Source organism: Falco punctatus (assembly GCF_963210335.1).
Source record: "Falco punctatus genome assembly, chromosome: 16".
NCBI lineage: Eukaryota > Metazoa > Chordata > Aves > Falconiformes > Falconidae > Falco > Falco punctatus.
The window spans coordinates 5,313,680-5,337,157 of NC_137596.1; the positions used below are offsets into that span (position 1 = coordinate 5,313,680).

Here is a 23,478-nt window from a genome sequence, read left to right on the forward strand (position 1 = left end):
TGAAATGCGCTGAATGAATAACTAACTGATGGTATACCAGATCTGTCTGTTTCCTCCTCCTTTTAACCCACAGTTCACTCATCTCAGCTCTGCACAAGAATTCATGATATTTTTGTCTCACCACAAGGAGCTCTGTTATAGAATGCAAGGCCTGCTTCCGCACAGAAACAGCAGGGTCCCGGCAACGATCCTGAAGAATAGACAGATCTTCTGCAGTAAAAGGGATCACTTTGTGCTTCATGATGTTCATAAAAACCTGGATGTCAAACAGCAGCACGACTTTGTTGAGAATACAGGCCATGCGCACCAAGTAGCAAATAAAAAATACAATCTACCCCCTACCAACTTTAACTAGAGATTAATGTATCTCACAGAGAGCGAAGCATCACATTAACAATTTATGAGTACTGGGCACCACCAGAGGTGTGGAATGAAACAGGAAGCATCTTTTCAGTCATTTCATTTTTATAACAGCATTTGGATCGAATGAATGTCACAATTTCCCCTTGAAAATAACGTGTGTCTTGTACAAACCATGGTTTTTACCTGGTAATAAGGAAGAGGAGATTATTTATTTATTAATTAGTCAAAAAGCATTAAAACAAAATGATTGTAAAACATTATCTGGAGAGCTCAAATCAGGACATGAACGGAGGGGGCAGAGCTGGGGTGAAGACAACTAGCAGAGGCAGGCAGTCAACAGCAGACGCGTATTTTTTAAAATGATGACATTGTCATTGAAGCGTATCTCTTTAAAAGTTAATGATTTCATTAAAAAAATGAAGCAACAAGCAAAGCAACACATACCGCAGAAAGAGGCTGGATATAACCTAATTGCTTTGTTAACAAGGTCAAAACAAACTAAGCAGCTAATATGCTTCAGTTTATAAGGAAGCTGCTTAATTGAAATGCCTATTGACATTTGAAAAGAGCCTCTCTTTCTAAATGACAGAATAAGAGAATGCCAGCAAGAGTACTAGAAAAATTTTCCATCATCATGCTTGCATTATTTACCTATCAGGAGCTAGTAAACAAGATCTTTTTAAGGCCTGTAGGCATTCCGCAGGAATAGCAGGAAGCTACGGGTGGGCGAAGTTACACCGAGTTTGCTACAGTGCTATGGCCTAATTATTTATGTAACGGCATTCTGGGTAACCACCGAGAACAGGGAAGCATACAAACCCCGCCGTACCTGGAGAGCAGATTTCCTCACATTAGTTTTCTCATCTTTGGCTCTCAGTCTCAGCATGGCCATGAATTCTTTTCCTATCCAAAACAGTGATAAAAAGAAATAACCCCCACCATCGTTTAGCAGCACTAAGACACTGAATGTGGTGCAGCAGCAAGAACACAGCTCTGAACTCAAATGAGCAACAATTTATTGCCTGAGACTTTCAGAGGGCAAGAGGAGGACTGAACAAAGCACAATAAACCACCCCCCCCTCAGAATAATCCAGAATGAAGTAAAAGCCAGGAAAAAAAAACAAACAACCCACCCAAACAACACTCAAGCATTTTTCCAAGTTCTTTCACTTGAAAATGTATGTTAGGACTTCCTGCAAAAGTAAATGACACACCAAATAATTTGATACACGCAGCAGAAAGAAAAAAAAAATATTAAAAAATCCGTAATTTCAGACCTATTTATTTGCCTCCATAAAAGACGTTAGGCTACCTTCCCAGCTGGAAAGCTCCTCAGGTGAACCACGCACAGCTCTCACAGGTCTAGCGCGGGTCACCCTGCCGTCGCTGTGAGAAGCGTGCTGAGGGCAGACGGGTCAGCACAGACTCAAGGGAGGTTCACAGACTTGTATGCCGAGAGCTTAGGATGCCTACAACCTCTTGTGAGTTACGCCTCCGAGCTCCACGCAGTATAAAGTGTTACTGTATGAACTGCTGTGGTTCAGAGAGGGGAAATTACTCCATTTATGAATTGACTGAATTTCTTGAGGCTGCAGAATGGCAGCTGCGAAGAAGAACGCAAGAGTCTACAAGGAAACGAGAACACATCTCCCCTACAAGGAAACCAGAACTCATCTCCCCTCCCCAAATGGCAAGTTAGGCCTCTAATTGTACTTTCCGTGGCCATATTCCTACTTATTTCTGCATATTCTCAGGAAAATACATAATCGAGACAGCAGTTTATTAAATGACACAACTGAATACACAGAGCCACAATCAATTATTTCTGACCTTTTGAATCATTCAAATGGACTACTGACAACCTGACAATGACTGAAAATGACTTCAAGCATTCTACCGTTACTTTTCAGGTTTCTATTTATTGCTGTTTACTTTTTGCTGTAAAACTTTTTAGAGCATTAAGATTTCTCAAATATATGCCAAATTCAGAGATGTGTTACTTAAAGAGAGATTCAAATGGAGATTCACTCTGTTGCCATTCATAGGGTTAGTCACAAGGATCTAATAAAAAGTAGTTTGAAAATAAATCTTTCCCAAAGGAAGCAAAGAGACTTTGATCTGTGCTTTCTTAATGGGCACCTAACTGCAATCACATCCTGCTGCTGAGAACAGCTTGACAGAAAAAGCACAGATCCTTTTTATTGCAATATTTTGCCATTAAAATAGTCTAGCTCTGGTGAAGGTGACCAAATTTGCTAAAATCATCAATGTTAATTGGCAAAGTGTGATTATACTCACAGAGATATAGAAGAGAGGATAAAAAAACCTCAAGGCAAACCACCAACCAACAACAACAACAAAAAAAAAAAAAAAAAAAAAAAAAAAAAAGAGTTCTAAATGGGAGAGAACCATCAAGGGAACACAGCGTTGGTATCCTGGGCAGTGGTAATTCTGCAGTGCATACCTCACCCTGCAGATAATCCCCATCCTTCTTATCTTCACCCACAATTTATTCTGCTTCTAAAATATGAGCTGTTTGGTCTTCACAGACCAAAGTGTAAAATTAGCACAGGCATAAGCCAAACAGAGGCGTGTGCCAGCCAGCCTTGCTAATGCACCTTGACTGACTGGGAGAACCCTGAATTTCGGCTATCCTCTTGAGCTCCAGACAGTCTTTTTTCATCCAGTCCTTTTCTTAATTTGTTTTGCCAAGTGTATGCTCAGCTGGGTATCAGATACAAAACCAGGCATCCCCTGCCACAAGGAGTCTGCAACTAAACAGGGAATACACAAAACCTTAAGTGGCCTGGAGGACTTTCTATCTGAGAGAGCAGATTAATGAAATTTATCAGCAAAATGTTTTAAAAGCTTTCAGTGGAGAAGACTGGAGTCTGGCTCATGGAGATAGGGAGAGAGATCCCATGTGAAGAGCAGCATGAGATGTGTAACAAAGACACAAATGCAGGATGTGAACCAAGCAGCAAATTGAATTGTCAGCAGTTCAAGAGAGGTGAACAGCGAGAACTGAGAGCAAAGATACTGGCAGAAGCCTAAAGATTAGGAAGAAAAGCTTTTACACGGAAGAGGAAAAGAAAGGAAGAGATTCAAAGAAGGTACAATGTGGCCACAAAAGCCAACCTACACACCAATTTCATGCTACCAACAAATCAGAAATAGCTGCCTGCCATTCTGCATCAGTGCATTTAACCTCATGCTTTGCTTTCAACACCAGTGTACCTGACACTACAGAGAAGTGAATTCATCTCTACCTAACAGTGCTAGTCAGAGGTACTGTGTTTTAAGTAACAAAAGTGTATTAGTTTTTTATGCACTGGAGCAAGAGATTTAATTACCCTTAAATTTATGGAGTTACAAGTATTACACCCCGCATCAATTATCACCCTTTTCGGAAACAGTAAATTACCTGCTTTTCAACAAGTGTTGCCACCACATTAGTAAAAATGAGCATCAGTATTTCATATATAAATATATTTTTCAGACTTGAGTGGAAATAGCATTTCTTTATGGCTGGAACTTCCACTCCCTCCATCACCCATAAGCGTGTTTTAACAACTCTCTCCACTTTCTTTGAAAAACGGACAATGAATACACTTCAGAAAGTCTAGTTTCAATTAAGGTTTTGAAAAGTTATCTGAACAGGCTAGTATAATTCTGACATACCATTAAGCACAGTAGTATCAGTGCTGTCTTTCAACTCAATAGTTCTGAAAGTTGCTAAGGTCTTCACTGTATGGTTGGACGTAGCTGAAAGAGAAGTTAGATGTTTCAGAATAAAAAAGGCATATGTTCACCGAGCAAGATGGTTCACTGTTAAACAGTCTCATGCATGCCCAAAGTTTTACAGATATGCCTATTTTTAGAAAATGGCATGCCAAGATAAGCCTGAGAACTACTATAAGAGAACAGCTCTATACCTTCTGCACTGACTGTCAAATTCTCAGTGTTTGTGTTTTCTTCCAAGCCTGTACAGTCAGAAGCTGCCAAAAAGAAATAAAAAAAGAAATTAAATGAAATATTTTCATTCCGCATATTCTGTCATTCCAAATCTTTTCAAGCAAGCAGTCTAACCATAGGATGCTAAGTGCATACTTCTGAATTGTACCATCTGGCCTTTACCACACCTGAGGGAGTTCAGAATGCCAATCATGAACAAAAAACTTAGCAGAAGCAAAAGCCAACTCAAGATTTAATCAACTGTCAGGCAAGAACGAACTCCCCTCCCCCCCCCCCAAGCAATTTCAGTCATCTGTAAATATCCTTCAAATGTATCTCACGGAAGAATCTATTTAGAACCGATATACAAGAATATATCCCTCGCAAATATAGGGCTTCACGAGTAACAAGACTCATCTATTACTTCTTATTATGACACAATACACAGGGACAGATGCAGATTTAAGTTCCTGACAACCAATTCTCCTGTCTCCCAGTAACTATTCCCCAGAAAGTTCATGAAATATTTTCACTATCTAATTTATCTATAATACTTACAGCTTTGTAGTAAGCCCCACACACTCTCCAAGTCAGCAGCAGTTTTCATTTCAAGACAGTGGGCAAAGACACTTAAAGCTTTGCTACGGATGACGGCTGCTTTGTCCAAACACCTGCCAAACACTATGAACCGTACTAAAAACTTATGATCTAGAAACTTCTGATGATCCAGGGACAGGGAGCTGTCCGACTTCCTCTCTGGCACATCCAACAGAGCTAACACTACGTCAAGAGCAAACATTCTGTAGGCAACCTGGAAGAGAAAGCACGCAAGGTGCTCTGTTAAGGTAAGCAAAGATACAGGCATTGCCTACTCAGTTCACCCGCCTTTAGGTACCAGCAGTAACTACAATGCTATTCGGTACTGACATCGAAGCCTTCATCTTCAAAACACTGCTGTATCTGAACCCTGGAACATCAAGGAGATGTACTCACTTTGGTGTGGTGTGAGTACTTATAAAGCCAAGCGATGAAGTCAGCAAACTCTACGCAAGGGAGTTTATTCAGCAAATTCACCAAGGCCTGTGCAGCGTATGTGCGATAATCAGCCTTATCTGGGATCTGAAAAACAAGGACAATTGCGTGGTGTGATACTTCGATGCTCTGCTCTAGAAACCAGAATCGTATTTCAGGACTTATGAGAAGTATTTCTGTATTTAACGAGGCAATACATTCACATTCAGCAATGACTGGGACAAAAATTATGGCTTCCTTGGTCATTACTTCAGCACTTACCCACAGTCACACAGCAAGCTCCCCAGAGGCAAAGGTGGAGCTTAGATTAAATCCAGAGGCAGTATTTCTACATGGCAATCTTCAGATAGATAGCTAGGCAAAGAGATCTCATAACCCTCATTTTCCTGTACCAGTGGTAAAAGCAACTACAAATTTTGGAAAGGTCACAAGTGGGGTACAATCAATTGTGAACAGGCAGGGGAAAGCGTTCACCTCCAGCATTCTTCTAGGGCCTGACACTATTTTTAAGAAGTCTGAAAATTCTGATAAAAGACCAAAACATAACACAATCAGGCTGTCAAGAAATTTGCAAATGGCGAAAATCTTTTCACTCCTCACAAAATGTTGTGAAAATGGACCTCCTAGCTGTTACAGGTACTGCAACGTATCCATACGTAAGTTCTTCAGCTCAAGATGTAACAAAGCATAGCGTACCTTGGTACAAATATGTTGCAGCAATATTCGAAGAACAGGAAAGACAACTTCTTTCAGCTCATCTACTACAGAACTGCAGAGAAGACAAAACAAGCAGATTTTAATAGGGTTGGCTTTACAACAGAGCAAAAATCAAATCAAGGACATTCCTTTTGGAATGCATTTCAAAAGTTGGGAAAAGTGCACGTTCTGGAATCACAAGCACTAGTGCAACAGGAGACAGACCTACTTACTTTCTACATTAACTTGGCTTTGCAGGCAGCAAACATTTCTCCCAATACCTTTCTACAAGTAGGACAATATGAAAAGCTTCTCCATTCTCACCCTACTTACTATATGTTGCCTGGCGATCTCTGCACAAGCTACACTTTCTAATAACATAGACCCCTACACAGGGGGAGTAATAAACATAGGCAAAACATATCTTGCAGCAGGAGAATGCAAAGAACTAAGAAATAAGCTCCATATTAATCTTTCATTTCCTTCACAATACTTTGTACTAAACCCCAAGACCTGAAAAACTGACACAAAGCAAAACAGAGTCCCTTCCACCCACTGCCACTTTTCTGTCAAATGGCACCTGCCTTCCCTTCTGCAAGCAAGTTCAGTAAATTCCCATTACAGACATTTTAATTAAACCTCATTTGCACAAAGAACTTCAAAGTCAGTGCCAGTTTGCCTCATCCCTTTATCAACTGAACAGTAAAGAGAAGGCGTGCCAGAAGAAAGAGCAGACATACCCAGGAAGGGTAGTGCCAGCGCCCTGTTGTACTTCACCTGATGAATTTTATAGCCTGATTCCTGGCACTGATCACAGCCGGCGTGATTGCAAGGACTGCACTTCTGGAAGACACATCGCTTTCCAGCATAAGAATGATATTGAGGATTCGCTGGAAGACACAACGAAGAATCTGGAAAGAAAATGTTCAGGTTATTTTCAAGTTAATTTCAGTAGCAACTGGAGCCCACGGACAAGCATTCTGACCAGGTTTATGAAATAATTCTGAACCAAGCAAACCTAGACCCAAATAACAGCTCCTCTCAAAATATGACTCCTAGCAGAATAATTCAAAGGGGACCCATTCTTAATGCACATGTCTGCCCTAGTTGTGATTTCTCATACAAGTTCAGTAAGGCCTAGGAAGGACTTCCTGAAAACATCAACAGATGCCCGCCAAAGCAGTGGGCTTCAATTCACCAGAAATGTTTGGAATTTGAGGGAATTCATTGTTTTTTGCACAGAAGACATCTTAAACTAAATGCACGTTTTTACCACCACATGCACTTAACTTTGGGAGCTTCCTCCTGCCACACTTTTGGGACCGCGGCATGCCTCGTTATCCCGACATTCACTGAGCAGCCAAACAGGAGAGGCAGGGAAGATGAGGCAGGTCTTGGCAGGGGAGCTGCTACATCTTCCTAATACCACAAATATCAACAGCTCTGAATTGTGCTTGTGCTGCACTGAGAAACCAAGGAGGTTGAAACACATGGGTCTAAGGCTGCTAAATGTGGGCAGACACTCAGGTATACGTCAGGTTTACATGTACTAAGCTTCAGGCTGTCCTGACTAGACAGCTGCTAATACCCTGGCTTGCTAGCTCAGAGCTAGTTCAGATGGGTTTACACAGTCGTGCAAACACAGCGGCACGGTCACACCCAAAGTTCAAAGCCCCATCCATTGGAGCAGCAAGCAGGGAAGCAGGAGATGACACAGCGTGCTTGACAATTTAAATAAAAAAATTACAATTTTTTTTTTACAATTACAAAATAAAAATGTAAAGCTGCAGACACATTTCTGGTAGAACTGGATGTTCCATGATGACAGAGTATTCTCTGAATAAGGATCAACCTTGCTTACCATCATCTGCGCATAACACTTTCCCATCGTGCTGCACAACCCAATGCCACAGCACCTTCCAAGCAGTGCTGGAGCTCCATCTAGCAGGACACAAGAAAATTCCAGGCAAATGTGGCAACCTGGAATTCTCTTTAAGATACAGAGATCTAATGCCACTGTAGCTATCCTCTCCTTTTGATTCATTTGCCACAAGAATCACTGGAGCACAGAATTCAATGCACACAAAATGCATCATCATACAAGTCAAAGGAAATAAGGACTGGGGTGGAAAAAAGCATCCTGCAAACCCAGTGCCGCATGCACAAGCACAAAAAGTAAAACTAATGTGAAAAGTAAAAAAACTGCAAGCAAAAATGATGTGCAGAGAAGGAAAGAAACAACACTTCTGTTCAATGCTGCAGTGAGGATTTTGAAGATTTTTTTTCCCAACTTTTACCTTATCTTCTGTACCGTGTAGAAGGGAACACAGTAACCACAGCCCACGATACGCCAGATCGGGAATGTACTTGGCTTTGTCGACATTCCTAAGCAAAAGAAGGCAAAGAGAAGTCTTCATCTCTCATCAGAGAAACATTTACTACAACCATTACAAATAAACATGCTCATTGACTGGAAAACATTCAATATGCACTAAATGTTGTTTACTGTTAGCTATGTAGAACATGTTCTAATTATCTGTAACAAAACAAATTACCGCTTTCGTTTTCATATAAACAGGATAACAACACAATCATTGAGCACTTTATTTGTTCAAAGCGCCACATAAACATTAAGAATTATTTGCTCACGTTGCTACTGAAAACTCGAACTCAAACTCCTGTACCGTCGGCTCAAATCTTGCCATTGCAAGGAAGACCTGCAAGGAAAGAAAGCCAAGCTTAGCTAATTCACACGAGGGGAAGATGTGCAGGTCTGCTTGGGGGTCAGACCACAGAGAACTTGAGTCTTAACTTTCAAACCACAGCACCTGCCCTGAAGCAGAACGTGAGCACACCCCAAAGCCAGAGGCTCCATACCGGACCTCCTTCCCCTGGGTACAGTGAGGGTTAAGCACCTCAGAAGTGGTAAGCACAAGAGGCAGACACAGAGCAGGCACTCCGCTCCGAGATTTACACCAACGGTCTGATCAGGGGCCAGCTTATGAAAGGCAGGGCTGCCATCATTCCTGTGGCTGTGGAGCGTTCTGCACCCACCAAAAGGTGGTGTTAGGGGACATACGGCTCCTTGAGCTGAATCTTCTTACCTGCAGGCAGTTCTCCACACACTGAGGTTTTTCTTTTAGGGATAATTTAGGCAGAAGTCTTAACAAGTTTTTCAGAAGAAGGAAGATTGAGTTGCGAATTTGCAGAAGATCATCCGTTGAAAAGTAAGCATTTTCACAATTCTCTTCACCCTCGTCCTCCTCTTCCAATGACTCTTCCATCTACATTGGTAGAAAAGAGAAACGGTGCCATCCTGTCCCACAGCACTGCCTGATCTCTTTTGCACATTCCAGTGCTTCACAGAGTTCTCAGGCTAGGTCCTACACAATTTCACACCAAAAATTCTAAACCTTTTCTTTCAGATTAATTAGCAGACTTAACAGTGGGGGGGGGGCGGGGGGGAACAACCAAGGTTGGGTACAAAAAAGAAAGTGCCAACACAGCCTGTTCTTGTTTTGAAGGAGAAAGCCCATCAGAGCTGAAGACAATTATCTGAGTTCTAATCTGACACCTGGAGATTCATCTCAAAGTAATTCCCACTGCACCTATGACCTTCCCCCCTTGCTTGTCATGACCTCGTGGCACCAATGTTCCCACAGGATTCCTGATGTGTAATCCTCAGTTCCATTACAAAAAAAACCCACAAACCAACACAGACCAAAACCATATAAATGTTAGAACGAGCAGCTGAGTACAGCTAGCTAAAGCATTTAGCCCTTAACTTCCCATCAGTAAATTGGCAAAGAAACACAAATGCCATTTGCAAGGTGGTCACACATAGTAACTTGGAGGTCTGTTGAAGAAGCTCATCTAAATTAGTTCCTCCCTCTGCTACTGAGCTAACAATATGCCACAGACAAATAAACTATTTTTTCTTAGTCAGCAGCCACGAAACTGCAGCTAATTCTGAATCAGCAGACTTCTGGAATTCCTAATAATAGGTAGAGGACCAAGAGCACAGCTGAACTGCTGAATAAAAGGTTAAGAACTAAAAAAAAGAGCTGAAAAAGAGGCATAGAAGTGAAATAGCCTGCCAACAATTTGCTTATTAACAGCGGCTTATATCCAAAGAGATTACACAAACGTCTTACATCGGATTTGCCATTCCTGCATGGTTTTCCTTTCTTTTTATTTCTTTTTGCATTGGTCTGAGAGCTTTGAGTATGCATCTTCTTTCTTTTCTTCATCAGATCTTGTTCTTGAGGCCAACTTTTTGTCAGAGTGCGAAGACACTTATCAAACATCACTTGATGGAACAGCTGGTTAACTACGCTGCCTGCCCAGAAAAGACAACATCAGCCATCTTCCAGACAAAAGAGAGAGAGAGAACATCAAATCATCCGGCCACCTCTCCATTTGCTTTGACAGCCAAGGAGATGGCCAGGCCAAAGGCATTGTCCTGAAAGCCTAAGAAAGTTCAAGAGAAGAAAGAAGTAAGGAAGGAAAAAAAAAAAAAGTAGAAAAAAAAAGTATTGTTTGAACAAAGGCAAACTGCATCAGGATGACAGGTCATCAGCGATGACATTATCAGGTAGGATCACCAGCTGATTGACCCCTTCTAGCTGGTAACGTGCTGCACAACAAAGATTTGCAAAACCGCAGAATATGCGTTAGCCTCAAATACAAAAGAGTACTGCTGTGAATTAACCTGCTAGAAACCTTCAACTGCTGGTTATTTTGAACAAATACTTTTGTTTTCACAAACGAACCCATCCAAAAGCACACTGCACAGTGAAATCCTCTCTAGTTACAGAGCGGGAACAGGAATAAGCTCCCACCTCCACTGCATATTATGTCAAACCAGAAGGCTACGTGTGGTTCCAGCTCTGCGTACTGTGCAGGCTCCTCTGTCAACCTTGTCACAGAGCTACTGAGATGTACGGCCACACAGACCCGGCCTGAGACCATCAAGCCACTTTATGACAGGAGACCAAGCTACTATCAGACCATAACAGCTGTTCAGCACTCAACACCACGGCTGAGTTTGATCCCCGAGGATTTCAGGGAGATCAAGCGAACAGTTCAAAAGCCATCACGCATTCCACCTGCAATTCTTATAAATGTGAGAAAGCTGATTTTGTCTGAACCACGATTTATCCAACAATAAAGAGGCACATCCCTTGCTCACCTGGGATCTCCAGCAGTAAGAAGTACAACCCAGCAGCATGAAGAGCGTAAACCCTCTGCTGTGCTTGAGCTCTTTTATGCTGCCCTGCTTGGACAAAGTGATGCAGCACAGCCACAACCGCGTTATGAGAGAAGTTGTTTTCAGCAAACACGGTCCAGATATTCTGAGGCAAAACACACGTGTAGTAGTGAGAAATAACATAGCTCTCCACAAGTGGGCATTATTCACATTTTAACACTTGCCACTGCAACCAACCCCCTATGTATACTGTTGTATGCATTTTTTTAAATAATTATGTTATAATATTTTATTATCTTAAGATCTTATTGTTCTCTACAGCTACCTGAAAGGAGGTTGTAGACAGGTGGGGGTCAGTCTCTTCTCCCAGATAACAAGCCACAGGACAAGAGGAAATGGCCACAAGTTATGCCAGGGGAGGTTTAGATTCGGTTTTTGGAAAACTTTCTTCACTGAAAAGGTGGTTAAGCATCGCAACAGGCTGCCCAGGGAGGCGGTAGAGTCACCACCTCTGGAGGCGTGTAAAATATGTGTAGATGCAATATTTAGGGATATGGTTTAGTGGTGGCCTTGGCAGTTAACAGTTGGACTTGATCTCAAAGGTCTCGTCCAACAGAAATAGTTCTATGCTTCTACCTAATACTATATAAATACATTTTTAAGCGTGGGAAGAGCATCCCTCTGGAGCATTCTAGCACAGATGACCAGAACTGCCTTGGGCAGCCTCAGCCTGTTTTGCAGGCCTGAAAGCAGGCCCGGCTCACATCCTCGGGAGCACAGCTGGCCCGGTGGCACAGCGGGAGCAGAGCTGGCCCGGCGGCGCGGCCTCACCTCGCTGCTGCCCTGCGCCTCCAAAGCGAAGGGCGCCAGGCACTGGTAGAGCCGGGTGAAGGCATCGAGGCCGTCTCCCGCGATGTCGGCTGCCAGGTTGGCGTCCAGGGGCTCGGTGTCCGTGAAATCCAGGTCCCACACCGCCTCCACCCACACTGCGAGACACAGGGTTGCCAACGGTGAGCCGAGCGCCCGGGGAGGCGGCCTGACCGCCCCGGGGCAGCAGCCCGCAGCAGCGAGACCACCGGGCCGCCGCCCCCTCCGCGGGCCGGTGCGCCGCGCTACCCACCCCTCGCCCCACCACCCCGCACCTGGGCTCACGTCCCGCAGATGCCACCGCTCCAGGGCGGCCAGAAGCTCGCCCGGTCGCTCCGCCGGCGGTAGCTCCCCCGAGCACTGGCCCCGCCGCCCGCCCGCCGCCATGCCGCCCGCCGGCCCTTCGAAAGGACCAATCCCCGTGCGCCTCCCGACCGGAAGCGGCCGGCCGGAAATGGGGCGGGGCGCGGGGCGGGACGTAGGGAGCGGCGCGGCCCGGGCCGGCCGGGTGGCGCATGCGCGGTGCACGGCCCGGGACGGCGGCGGCGGGGCGCGCCGGGAGGCGGCGGGCGGCGATCGTGCGTGGCCGGGCGGCGGGGAGGGGCTGCGCGGCCCAGCCCGGTCTCCTTCCAGCGGCAGCCGGGCAGGCACCGGGGCCGCAGGGTCCCGCCGCCCAGCCCGCCCTCCCTGCCGCATTGCGGGCCCCCCGCCCCGCCGCCGGGCGCCGTGCCGCTGGCCGCGGTAGCCCCCTCCCCGGCTCCGCGGGGGCCGAGGGCGGGCGGGCCGCCGCCGCCCCGGGGCCATGAGCTTCTTCGGGTTCGGGCAGAGTGCGGAGCTGGAGCTGGTGCTGAGCGACGCCGAGAGCCGGCGGCGGGTGGAGCACAAGACGGAGGAGGGCAAGAAGGAGAAGTACTTCCTCTTCTACGACGGGGAGACCGTGTCGGGGCGGGTGGTGCTCACCCTCAAGCACCTCAACAAGCGGCTGGAGCACCAGGGCATCAAAGTGGAGTTCATCGGGCAGATCGGTGAGCGGGGCGGGGCGCGGGGCTGGGGCGGCCCGGCCCCGGAGGTGGCCTGCGGGGCCCGGACCCCCGCCCCGGCCCCGGGGCCTCCCGGCGAGCCGGGGCCGGCGCCTCCCTGCGCGGTGCGGGCCCGCAGGCGCGTTAGCGCGGCGCACCGGGGCCTGGGAATGCGCCCGGGTACGCGGGTCCCCGGCAGCTTGTGCTCCACGGCTGCCCCGAACGGTTCCACCCGCCGGCCCGGCTGGGCCCAGCTCATCCTGGCGGCTGGAGCGGAAGGGAGGGAGCTCCAATGGTTTTCCAGGTCATTGTTCTCTCGTCCTATTTTCTCACTCCTGCTCGGTCACCGGTTTCGGCTCCAAACCGCACGCGCCCGGGGGCAGGGTGGAACTGGGTTTCCATCCCGCAGGCGCAGGTCCGAGCACAGACACCCCAGTAACACCAGCTGTCGGGCGGTGGTCTCCAGGCTGCATCTTCTGTTTGTGTTTGTTGTGTGCCTATCGATCTAGCTAGCACTGCGGTTCTGCTGAGGATGGTGAATTGGGTGGGTTTCACCCATATGTCTCAGGTCACCGGTTGCACCCCGCCAGCCCATACCCCACAACGCATTCCACCCCAGAAGATCAGCTTTCTTGAGGCCCACGGGCTCAGCTTGGCTGGTTCCATCTTTTACTCTCTTGTGACTGCCCATGCGTCCCTGCACAGTTAGTCCGGTGGCTAGCTAGTTGTTCAAAACTTGTGGTTGTCTGTGCATAACCCATTCAGATTTAAGATTTCCTGCTTTCTTAGAAGAAAGGTAGCTGTCACACCCACTCTTCCATCGGAATGCAGATGGCCGTATTTCATGGACATGCGCAAGTCCAGCAGGGCGAAATAAGTTCAAGACATTCCCAGTGATGCCGCTGTGCTCGGGGTGTGCGGTGCCTCACGTCGGTGGCTCGCCGTACTCGGGTTTAACACTCCAAATCATTGCATGAGTTGTGGGCCTGCAGCCTTTGCATTGCAAATCGTGCGGTGTACCAAAGTGAACTAGAGGTTTTTCCACCCAACCCCGATGCTGCCGTTCAGTGTTTTTGCTGGCCTTGCTCGTACATGATGCTGCTTTTTGGAAGGGAAGGGGAGCACAGGCAGTGTGAGCCTGTATACGATGGAGTGTAGGTAAGCCCGTTTGTCAGGAGTTACCTTACGACCTCCTATTTGATTATGATTGTCAGTGGAAATTAAGCATGAACTTTGCTTCCGGCTCCGCTCTGTCTCCTCTGTGCTTCTCGTCCCCTGTTTTGGAAGACTTGAGCCATGCGTATTTAGAATAACTGCTTTGAATTCAGATTATTGGCCAAGCACGGTGTATTAGGACCTGCTGTGGCTGCACGTTAGTCCTTTCTTTTTGCCCGTTAGGCCCCTTTAATATAAAACGCTGCTAAAGTTTGTACCGCTGATGGCGCTTCCTTAATGCTTTCCATCTCAAAACAGCTTGCCTTACTGTCTGACTTCTTGCTGCTATGAGGCTGGTAACTACACGTGACAGTTTTACGGGCAAGGGAGACTGAGATGTAACGGAGTGATGTGTTGCAGGGAAGAGGGATGTTGCAGACCGGGTACCAGGGTCCAGGCTGTGAACGCTGTGTCCCGCATGGTCTCCAGTGAGCATTTCTAGAACCAGTTTAAGATTTCGTTTCGCCTGTGGTTACTGTGTCCGGAGCATGCCACCACGATGTTGGCAGGTTATTTTCTTAATCTGGAAACCTTATAGCTCTGGAAACCTGAAATTACCATTTATACCTGTTTGATATGCTAATGTCTTCTGAAGTGTGGGAAACGTCAATCCTTCCTCTTCTTAAGGCTGCAGAGTGCCAATCTGTGCCCTTCCAAGACAGCAGAGAACTTAAAGTTTGCTGACATTGGCATCCCCTTGCTTTAATTTTGATTGTTGCCTTCTGCATTGTGTGGCAAGATGATATATCCCTCTTTTTATGTGGCACGTGGCTTCTCCCTGTCACATCAACAAGCACTTTCCTCTCAATGGACACGTATTCAATGCAGAGTTGGTTTATTTATGTCACCTGCCTGCCCAGCCTAAAGGGCTTGATGGCACTCGCTGTTTTGTGTGAGAGGTGTTCCAGTGCCAATATTTCCATTACAGAGATAAGGTGAGGAAAGGGGTATAAGAAACAGACATCACTTAAAAGCTGAAATCTCATCGTGCATCTCAAGGAGTGGAGAAGCAAGGCTGGCTGCAGTTCCTGAATGCTACTAATACCTCTCAGGATCCTCCTCTGCACAGTTTAGTGCTGACAGCGAACTTGTGTGTGTGTATATGATTGTCTGATGACTTAGGTTTTTGTTTCTTCATCTAACCATATCAGATTGGCTAAGGCTTTACCTTTTAAGAAGGACTGTGTAGGTGTCTTGTAGTCACACCGCTCACACGCAGGGTTGGGAAGGGCAGATTTCATTGATGGTTGTGTGTGATACAGAGCTGTTAATGCAAATGGCAGAGTTTTAAGTTCCTGTTGCTTCGACTTACGGGAGAAAACTTTGTGGGAGTGTAAAGAGGATTACTTCCATTAAATGAGGAAACCTGTAGTAGTTTCCTGCTGACGCAAGAAGGTTGTGGGGAAAACTGAAGCAATGTGACTGTGTTGGTTACTTGAGCTAGTTGAGCAGTGCTTCCAAAGCTCTTCCCTCGTCGGTGTTCACAAGGCCGTTGACATGTTATCCAGGGGATGGTGGAGCAGTTGACTGCTGCCTCCCCACACACTTGGTAGTTGTGTGCCGAACACTGGCTTTGTGCAGAATCGGTGAGGATCTCCACGGTTACGCAGTATCCAGTGCGAATCAAGACCACTCAAAGTCTTTGTTGTCAAAGGATAAGCAGGAACAGTTGGAAACCTCAGCTCTTGTTTTTTTGCTCCGTCACTGTTTGCTGTTCCAGAGAAGCAGCCGTGTTTTTTCCTCTCTTTACCGTAGCAATGCCTTTGGCCTGCAATATTGTGTAGAGAATCACTGGAAGGGATTGTGTGAGCTGCTGGCTCCTCTTCTCAAACAGTCTGAAGATAATGAATATTGATAATAGGTGACCCACGTCACTCTTAAGGCAAAGCGAGTTCCTGATTCGTTGTAGTATGTGAGGCTGTACTGGCCTTTTCCTTCCTGTTTCAGGGAGGAGAGTTCTGGCCGGCACCTGGCTCCGCCGGAGAGCAGTGAACAAGTGCAGTACGTTGCAGCCACAGGCTCCCCTGGTAGGTTCTCTGAATGGTGGTGAAGGAAGTAGAGATCCGGACAAGATGGTTGCTCGTAGCTGTGGAATCTCTTGCTTTTCCTCATGGTGTCATGTGGGATTAAGCACTACTGCTTAACCTGGACTTATGTCTTCCTAGAACTCTACTATGACCGAGGAAACCACCATGAGTTTGTGTCTCTGGTGAAAGACCTGGCCCGTCCTGGTGAATTCACTCAATCGCAGACATTTGACTTCGAATTCACCCATGTGGAAAAACCTTACGAGTCCTACACGGGGCAGAATGTGAAGTTACGGTGAGTCTTCTCCCCTTGCTGACCCCTGTTCTTGGTTCTGTGCAGTGTGCAAGTAATGATATTTACTGCGATGATACTGGAGGGCAGCATCTCTTCCCAGACATCCTTGCATGTTGATGATGACACTCAAAATGAATTTTGGTGGACTGAGATATAAAAGGCTCTGCTTTTATGAGCATGCTTCAGGGAACTTGTGTTGCCCCATTTAACTGACAGGAGAAATCAGCCCCCTCTGAATCAGCCAAATACTTCCTAATTTATTTGGTGATCCAAATCCCAGAAGGAATGCTTTAGTTTAGTCTCCAATGGGAACATTTTCGCTGTCTTGTAATGAGCCTTGCCAACTTTAATTGTGCTCTATATGCAAGCAGATGCCTAGCTTAAATCTTGTTCATGTGTTGCAAACTGTATTTCACATCTAGGCACTCCAGTTGACTTGAAATCTAGTCACTGGCTTCTGAGGGAGGTTGGAAAATTCTGAGATCTGCCGAGAGAGGTGTGTCTGTGGGGACTGATGTGATCTAATCTCTTGCAAGAGGGCAGTGGTTTTAACGTGTGCAAGGTGTTACTCAGATCCCCAAATGGTGCTTGGGCAACTCAGGCTCACAAATGCATGAAAGCTTAGTGAAGAGCTAAGAGCCTGCTTTTCCGTTTGAAAATTCCCTTCTGTCTTTTCCAACATGAGGCTCTGGTTGTTCCAGAAGCCAGGGCACCAATAAGACTGCTTGGATAGTCCAGTGCAATCTGCTCAGCCCCGTGTCCCTCCCTGCTTCGTCTCTCTTGCTGCTTGTACAGCCCTAAGAGGAGGGGGACTTTCCTTGCAGGTATTTCCTCCGAGCGACTGTCAGCCGCAGACTGAACGATGTGGTGAAGGAGATGGACATAGTTGTGCACACCCTGAGCACCTACCCAGAGCTCAACTCCTCTATTAAGATGGAGGTGGGGATTGAGGATTGCCTGCACATTGAGTTCGAGTATAACAAGTCCAAGTAAGTGTCTCAAGAGCAGCCAGTGGCTGTGGGGAACCATCTGCTACAGGGAACAGTTTGGTCTGGATGCCCAAGGCATGTGTCTTGCATGTGATCCTTAAAGGGATTCTTTGTTCCTGCACTCCAGCGAGGCTGGCAGGCAGTTCAGATGCTGGTTAAGGATGTGTGGGTTCCTCTCCTTGCCCCATAGATGTGCTTTCTGGACCAAGGAGTGAGAAGCGGTGGCTGTGGCTTGCTGAGCTTGGAGCACAGGGCAAGGCTGTTGCAGTAACTTCGCATTCTCTGTATCCTCAGCAAGATCAGTATTTCCAAGTGTCTTCAAAGTACAACATCTGCTCTTTACCAGATAATACAGCTGAAGTGGGACCTTAATTCAGGCACAGAAGTTGGAAACAGCTCTTTTAAACTACTTTTAATGCATCTCTCCCAGCTGATGCTAGCAAATCTCCCTTCAGTGTAACATTTGGGTTAGTTTTAATTGACCTAAAAAATTGGTTTGGGAGGCATTGCTGTCGCAGGGATTTCCTGTAGATATTCAGCCTGAAATTCTGTTTTTAATTTATCAGATCATGCTAAATGTTCTTGGTGATTTCCAAAAGACCAGAGGGTGAAAGGTGAAGCGCTGTTTACAGCAGCCTCATGGAGCTGGTTGATAGGCCATCTGAAATTTACAGCTGGGGCCACAGATAAGAGTAAAGTGCCTGACAAGCAAGTTCCCGCGCTCCAGGTCTGAGTCCTGGTCTGCTACACAGTGTTTGATTGTGGTGCTTTCTTCCTTCATGTGCTAGGTATCACTTAAAAGATGTGATTGTTGGAAAGATCTACTTCCTGCTGGTGCGAATCAAGATCAAACACATGGAGATAGATATCATCAAGAGAGAAACAACAGGGACCGGCCCCAACGTATATCATGAGAATGACACAATAGCTAAATACGAGATCATGGATGGGGCACCTGTGAGAGGTGAGAAGGCAGATGAACCTTTCAGCATCCCTCTTCTGAAGCCTTTTGGGGTGGGAATAAGAGTCCTGCAGTATCTTCAGCTGAATCCATGTGCTCAGTAGTAACATGTGTCCTGTTGCACTGGTGGACTCATGGCAGCTTACATAGGTGATTAAATATGATCCCCTTCCTTCTGTGGTATGCTGAGGGGGAATTGAGGCATAATGAGTTGCAGTGACTTAATTCTTTTGATGCAGTGGCAAACCAGGAATAGATGTAAATTCACTGTTGGTGTGGGTCACCAGCTGGTATTGCTGCAACTTGGAGCCAGAAAGATGGTGTTTTAGCTCTGTGCCAATCTCCTGTGCCACTTGTTTTCCAGTTCCATTGCCCAGCAGAGTCACCTGCCAGAGAGAGTGTCTCCTTACTCATTTTTTCTGGCAGTGTTGTCTAGATGCAGGTCACAAATTGAGTCTTTATGCTGTTGAAGTGGAGATGGAACTGCTGTCAGCAAAGGCAGGGTCTGGCTATGGACCATGCATGCTGGTTTGGAAGGGAGCTGGAGGAAGTGGAGCTCATCTTACTCCACTTGTGGAAATGGTCACAAAGTTTGTGGCCTAGTGAGATTCTGTTTTGCTGGTGCTCTGCTAGTTTTTATCTGTGCATTCTGTCTGTGCTGATGGTTCTGTGCACTTTGTAGGGGAGTCCATTCCCATCAGACTCTTTCTGGCTGGCTACGAGCTGACTCCAACGATGAGGGACATCAATAAGAAGTTCTCGGTGCGTTATTACCTCAATCTGGTGCTGATTGATGAGGAAGAGAGACGCTACTTTAAGCAGCAGGTGAGAAACGGAGCTGTTGGTTCTCAGACCTGTAGACTGTTGCTTGGGATACTATGTCCTAAGGAGCTTCTGAGAATTTGGGATTCCTGTGGGGGAAAGATCATGTCCTTGACAGTATCTGCAAAGACTAGGCAAATTAGAGTGGGCAGAGATGGTCTAGAGGGAACGGTCCACACAGGTCAGATGCGTGCGGTGGTGGGGATGCACACAGAAGGTGCCTACTTTGGACTTCTTTTCCACTCTGTTGCCCTGTGGTGAAGCTTCTGTGCTTCACCTTATCAATTCAAATCTGGTAGCCGAGGGCAATAGGACAGAGCTGCCCTAGATGGCCAGTGGGTTCCTTCTGTGCGCCCAGAATCCTGGGGAGGAGCGCTCTACCCAAATTTTCAGGATGGCTGCATTGCGAGGCCTCCACATGCTGCTGCGAGCGGCCTCACGCACACGGCCGTGGGTGGAACATGGCAGCATAGGCCGAGCTCTTGCTGGGTGTGAGCTGCTCGCCTGGCAGCGTGGTTCAGCTTCTGGGTCTGGGTGGGGCGAGGAGAAGGTCTCACAAGCCCTGACGAGGCCTCCGGCTGTGTTACTACAGGAGGTCGTGCTTTGGCGGAAAGGAGACATAGTGAGGAAGAGCATGTCCCACCAAGCAGCCATCGCGTCCCAGCGGTTTGAGGGGACATCCTCACACACCGAGGCCAAGACCCCCAGCCAGCCTGCAGAGAACAACGGCCGGCAGTGAGAGGCCGCGCAGAGGAAGGCTGCTGTGGAGCCACTGGGGACAGCAGCAGGGAGGAAGAAAAAACACTTCAGAGACTTCATGGAAATAAATAACCGTTTTTGACTTAATTCCTTTCTTCAAAGGACTCGTAGGGTGGGAAGGGGAGGGGAGGGCAAGGCAAGCTGGAGCACTGGTGGTGCGGAGCTGAAGGTACCTCAGTGCTTCCCAATCAACTACATTCCTCTGGGGTCGGCTGCTTTGAGGCATGTGTCTGGAGGCCGCGGAGCTGCCTGATCTCCTCTTTGCCCCGAGACCCTTTTGGTGTGGCAGCGGGGAGGGAGAGAGCAAGTGAAGGCCAAATCTGCTGCTGCTTCCGAGCGGTGTGGAGGTTGCTTTGGGGCTGTGTAGGATGGATATTTTTCTTGCCTTTCTGAAATCTTCACAAGGGAAAAGGACACAGTGATTAGCTGGAAGATAGAGGGAGTCAGGCTGAGGTGTGGCCTACTTTAAATTGCTTAGTGTTATCCCCTCGCTGCCTCCCCTTCCTCTTCATGCTGGCATTGGATTCCTGGTCACAAACAGTTCTGTAACGTGGTTGACTCAGCCCTGGGACTGCCACACAGCCGCGCAGAGCACGGGCAGCAGGCGTGCTGTTGTGTCCTTGCTGTGGAGCTCCTGACTGTGTTGTTGCATCAAGGGAGAGCTGTGGCTGGTAGGAGGGAGTGAGGCACGCTAATGCAGTAGGAGGTGGCACAGGTTGGGCAGAGCGGTGAAGGTCCCAGCGCTGCTGGGTGGGCAGGAAGGCAGCTGGCCAAGAGCAGTGCCTTCCTGGTCTTGGCCTGGCAGCTGCCTGAGTGCCCCTGAGATTCAGTCTCTCTGGTTGCTGCACTCATGGAGATCCCAGTCGCTGCTGCAGAGCAGGAGCAGAGCAGCCTTGAGAGGTCTAGTTTTGGAAGGTGAGAAATAAATGGGGGCTCTCTTGGGAGTGGGCTTATGCTGCACACACTGCCCTGCTCGTGTCTGTGTCCTTGTGACAGAGCAGGCTTTGTATTAGGGACAGACAGCGGTATAGAAACGTGTGTATTGTTTTGTATTTGTTCCCTCGCACCTGTGGGATGAGGGTTATTAGTAAGGACAGAAAGTGGATGCAATTGTTTTAAGAAGCTCATGGCCTGTGTATGCTGCTAGATGAAGCCAGGCAGCAACTGGAAGGATGGTAGAGCGCTCTGATTCCAGAGATGCATTCCTGAGGCCTGAGCTGAAGTCACCAGTGAGGTCTGAGGGTATGACATGAACTGAGAACCCGAGTACAAGTTTTTTCTTTTCTAAAATAAGCTTCTTTTAGTCTACAGCTAAGTAGAATCATGAGAACGCTCCCAGAAGGGAGTCGCTCCTCCATTAAAAATTAGTTGTGGCTTTGTAGACTTGATTGGCTGAGTCTGGAGAATATCCATCCTGTTTAGATGCCCTTCAAGGAAGCAGGCAGTTAGACCTCCGACCAGACGGAGAGAGAAGCCTGCACTAAATGCTGGGGTATGAGCTCTTATCAAGTGGGATTTGTCTGCATTTCTCTGGGAGTTTGTGGCTCGCTAGGGTTTTGTCCAGCTTCCTTTTGACTCTGGAATGAATGTCCTCTGCCTCTGTTCTGCAGCTGAATGTAGAACAGTTGTCTTGCAGCTGGGAAATGGAAGTATCTTCTGGTTTGTTTAGTGGAACAGTGCTGGTGGAGGGAGTGGGGCCTGGGTGGGAAGGGGAGCTTTTTATGTAATAAGACAGCTACTGTATTTCAGTGATAAATGTGTGTTTCTGCTTGCCAAAGTAAGTTATCTTTTACTCACCACGTGTAAGGTTGTGGTTTTTAGTAGAGCTGGACAGTCTCGCTCTGTGTAGAGGACACTAATGATCTCATCTCTGCTGAATGCTTGTGTCACACCATGTTTCTGCTCTGTAATAGTGAAGACGTGGCTTGCTTTTCTTTACATGAGAAGTCTGTGCCATGGGCTGGAGCCATGTCTTCCTAAGACTGAAGCAAAAGCTTACTTTAGACAACTACCTTGTTATGCCAGGGCAGGGGGTGGTAACTGCCGCAGGTCTCACATGGCTAAGGAATCTGGATGTTTTACTTCTGACACTCATTCTACTCCCCGCTCTCTGTAGGGGGCACCACCTGTGCTGTGGCAATACACAATCTCTTAGCGACAAAGCGAAGCTCCAGTTGGGAGCCTCTGGGGATAGCAGATTTAGCTTTCCATGGCTGAGCTGAGCACAGCAGCACCCTAACCACCCTCCAGCTTTCCCTCAACTCCCATCCCACCTACATTTTTTTTTCCTTGCCTGTTCCTCTTGTTTGTAGGCCATGTGGTATTAAAGAAACGCCGTGGATGGTGTCTGTGCATTCCAGGAGTGCTTTGTTTACTGGCCAAACAGCATCAGTACTGGATGTAAGACAATTGTCTGACAAGACAATGCACTGTAAGGAGATTTCTATTAAGCATCTGTTCATCACTTCTGGAGGGTTTACTTGGAAAAGGTGCATGAGCCTATATGTTGGGTTGGGGGTTTGGTTTTTGTTGTTTTTTTTCCTTCTCTGTGCCCCTCTCCCGTGTCCAGAATTTAGAAACAATCCCCATTTTTACTTAATCTAAATGGACCATTCAACCCATTACCTACTATGCCCTCTGTTTTTCTGGGGTGGAACAGATATGCTGAGCATCTTTAGAGAGAAGTTGAAGCTTAAGGTCACTCCGGGACAAGGTACTATAGCAGAGCGTTTCATTAGCATGGGAAGGGGCAGAGCAGTCCCCCTGAGCTGGGTGGTTCTGTTCAGTACTTGGGTCATTCCCTCTCTCCCAGGCAGAGTCAGGCAGGGAGGAGTGCGCAAGTACCAAGCAGTGCAACTTGTAATTAAGCCTCTGCTGTGTTTACATGTTTCTTAATTCGTCGTCTTTTCAATGGCTGTATTTTAAAACTTGGGGGTTTTGTCTCTTCAATTAAAAAGAGCCAGCCCTGGCTGTCAAATGCTGTGCATGAGTTTGTCTGATATGGTTTATATTGCCTGGCCCGGGTCTGGTTTGTGTTAGTTTTGGTTTTTTTTTACAGTATTAAGGCATTTTTCTGTAGTGCCATGCTGTGCAGCCCTCCAAACATACTTGAGGAGTTTGCCCTTTATGCTCTTCATAAATTCTTGGCTTTCTTTAAGCTGTGTCACTGCTTAGAAGCTGTGCTGGTGGAGGACCCATGCAGCTTAAAAATTAGTAAGCAAGCTTTATTTTCTTCTTTTTTGCTGATGTCAGTACTAAAATAACATGAGA

At 47.0% G+C, this 23,478-nt stretch overlaps 2 protein-coding genes across 7 annotated transcripts in view; one reads left to right on the forward strand and one right to left on the reverse strand.

Moving 5' to 3' along the window:
* Positions 1-12,925, reverse strand: part of NCAPD3 (non-SMC condensin II complex subunit D3) — a gene marked incomplete at its 5' end in the record, with an annotated part of 29,510 nt that extends 16,585 nt beyond the window's left edge. The window contains 15 exons of one of the 2 annotated variants that reach the window (XM_080366452.1): positions 122-256; positions 1,193-1,266; positions 4,045-4,128; positions 4,299-4,361; positions 4,876-5,128; positions 5,311-5,436; positions 6,046-6,118; positions 6,823-6,956; positions 8,343-8,430; positions 8,695-8,762; positions 9,150-9,329; positions 10,200-10,384; positions 11,237-11,399; positions 12,086-12,240; positions 12,397-12,925. In XM_080366452.1, coding sequence (XP_080222578.1) covers positions 122-256; positions 1,193-1,266; positions 4,045-4,128; positions 4,299-4,361; positions 4,876-5,128; positions 5,311-5,436; positions 6,046-6,118; positions 6,823-6,956; positions 8,343-8,430; positions 8,695-8,762; positions 9,150-9,329; positions 10,200-10,384; positions 11,237-11,399; positions 12,086-12,240; positions 12,397-12,925 — 2,310 coding nt within the window. The remainder of the gene's footprint in view (positions 1-121; positions 257-1,192; positions 1,267-4,044; positions 4,129-4,298; positions 4,362-4,875; positions 5,129-5,310; positions 5,437-6,045; positions 6,119-6,822; positions 6,957-8,342; positions 8,431-8,694; positions 8,763-9,149; positions 9,330-10,199; positions 10,385-11,236; positions 11,400-12,085; positions 12,241-12,396) is intronic. The other variant, XM_080366451.1, reaches the window with a different exon arrangement.
* On the forward strand, positions 12,924-23,194 carry VPS26B (VPS26 retromer complex component B; the record flags this gene model as incomplete). Of its 5 annotated transcripts, none has more annotated exons than XM_080366466.1 (8): positions 13,017-13,146; positions 13,930-14,298; positions 14,716-14,783; positions 16,521-16,677; positions 17,502-17,666; positions 18,455-18,630; positions 19,310-19,452; positions 20,042-23,194. In XM_080366466.1, 7 exons carry the CDS (start codon positions 14,288-14,290, stop codon positions 20,186-20,188), a joined length of 867 nt encoding a protein of 288 aa, XP_080222592.1. In that variant the 3' UTR covers positions 20,189-23,194. The 5 variants fall into 5 exon arrangements, with proteins under 5 accessions (XP_080222589.1, XP_080222590.1, XP_080222592.1 ...); XM_080366467.1 differs by having other exon boundaries at positions 13,019-13,146; positions 13,930-14,120; positions 14,723-14,783; XM_080366465.1 differs by lacking the exon at positions 13,930-14,298 and adding an exon at positions 16,303-16,382 and having other exon boundaries at positions 13,019-13,146.
* Positions 23,195-23,478: the final 284 nt, after the last annotated feature.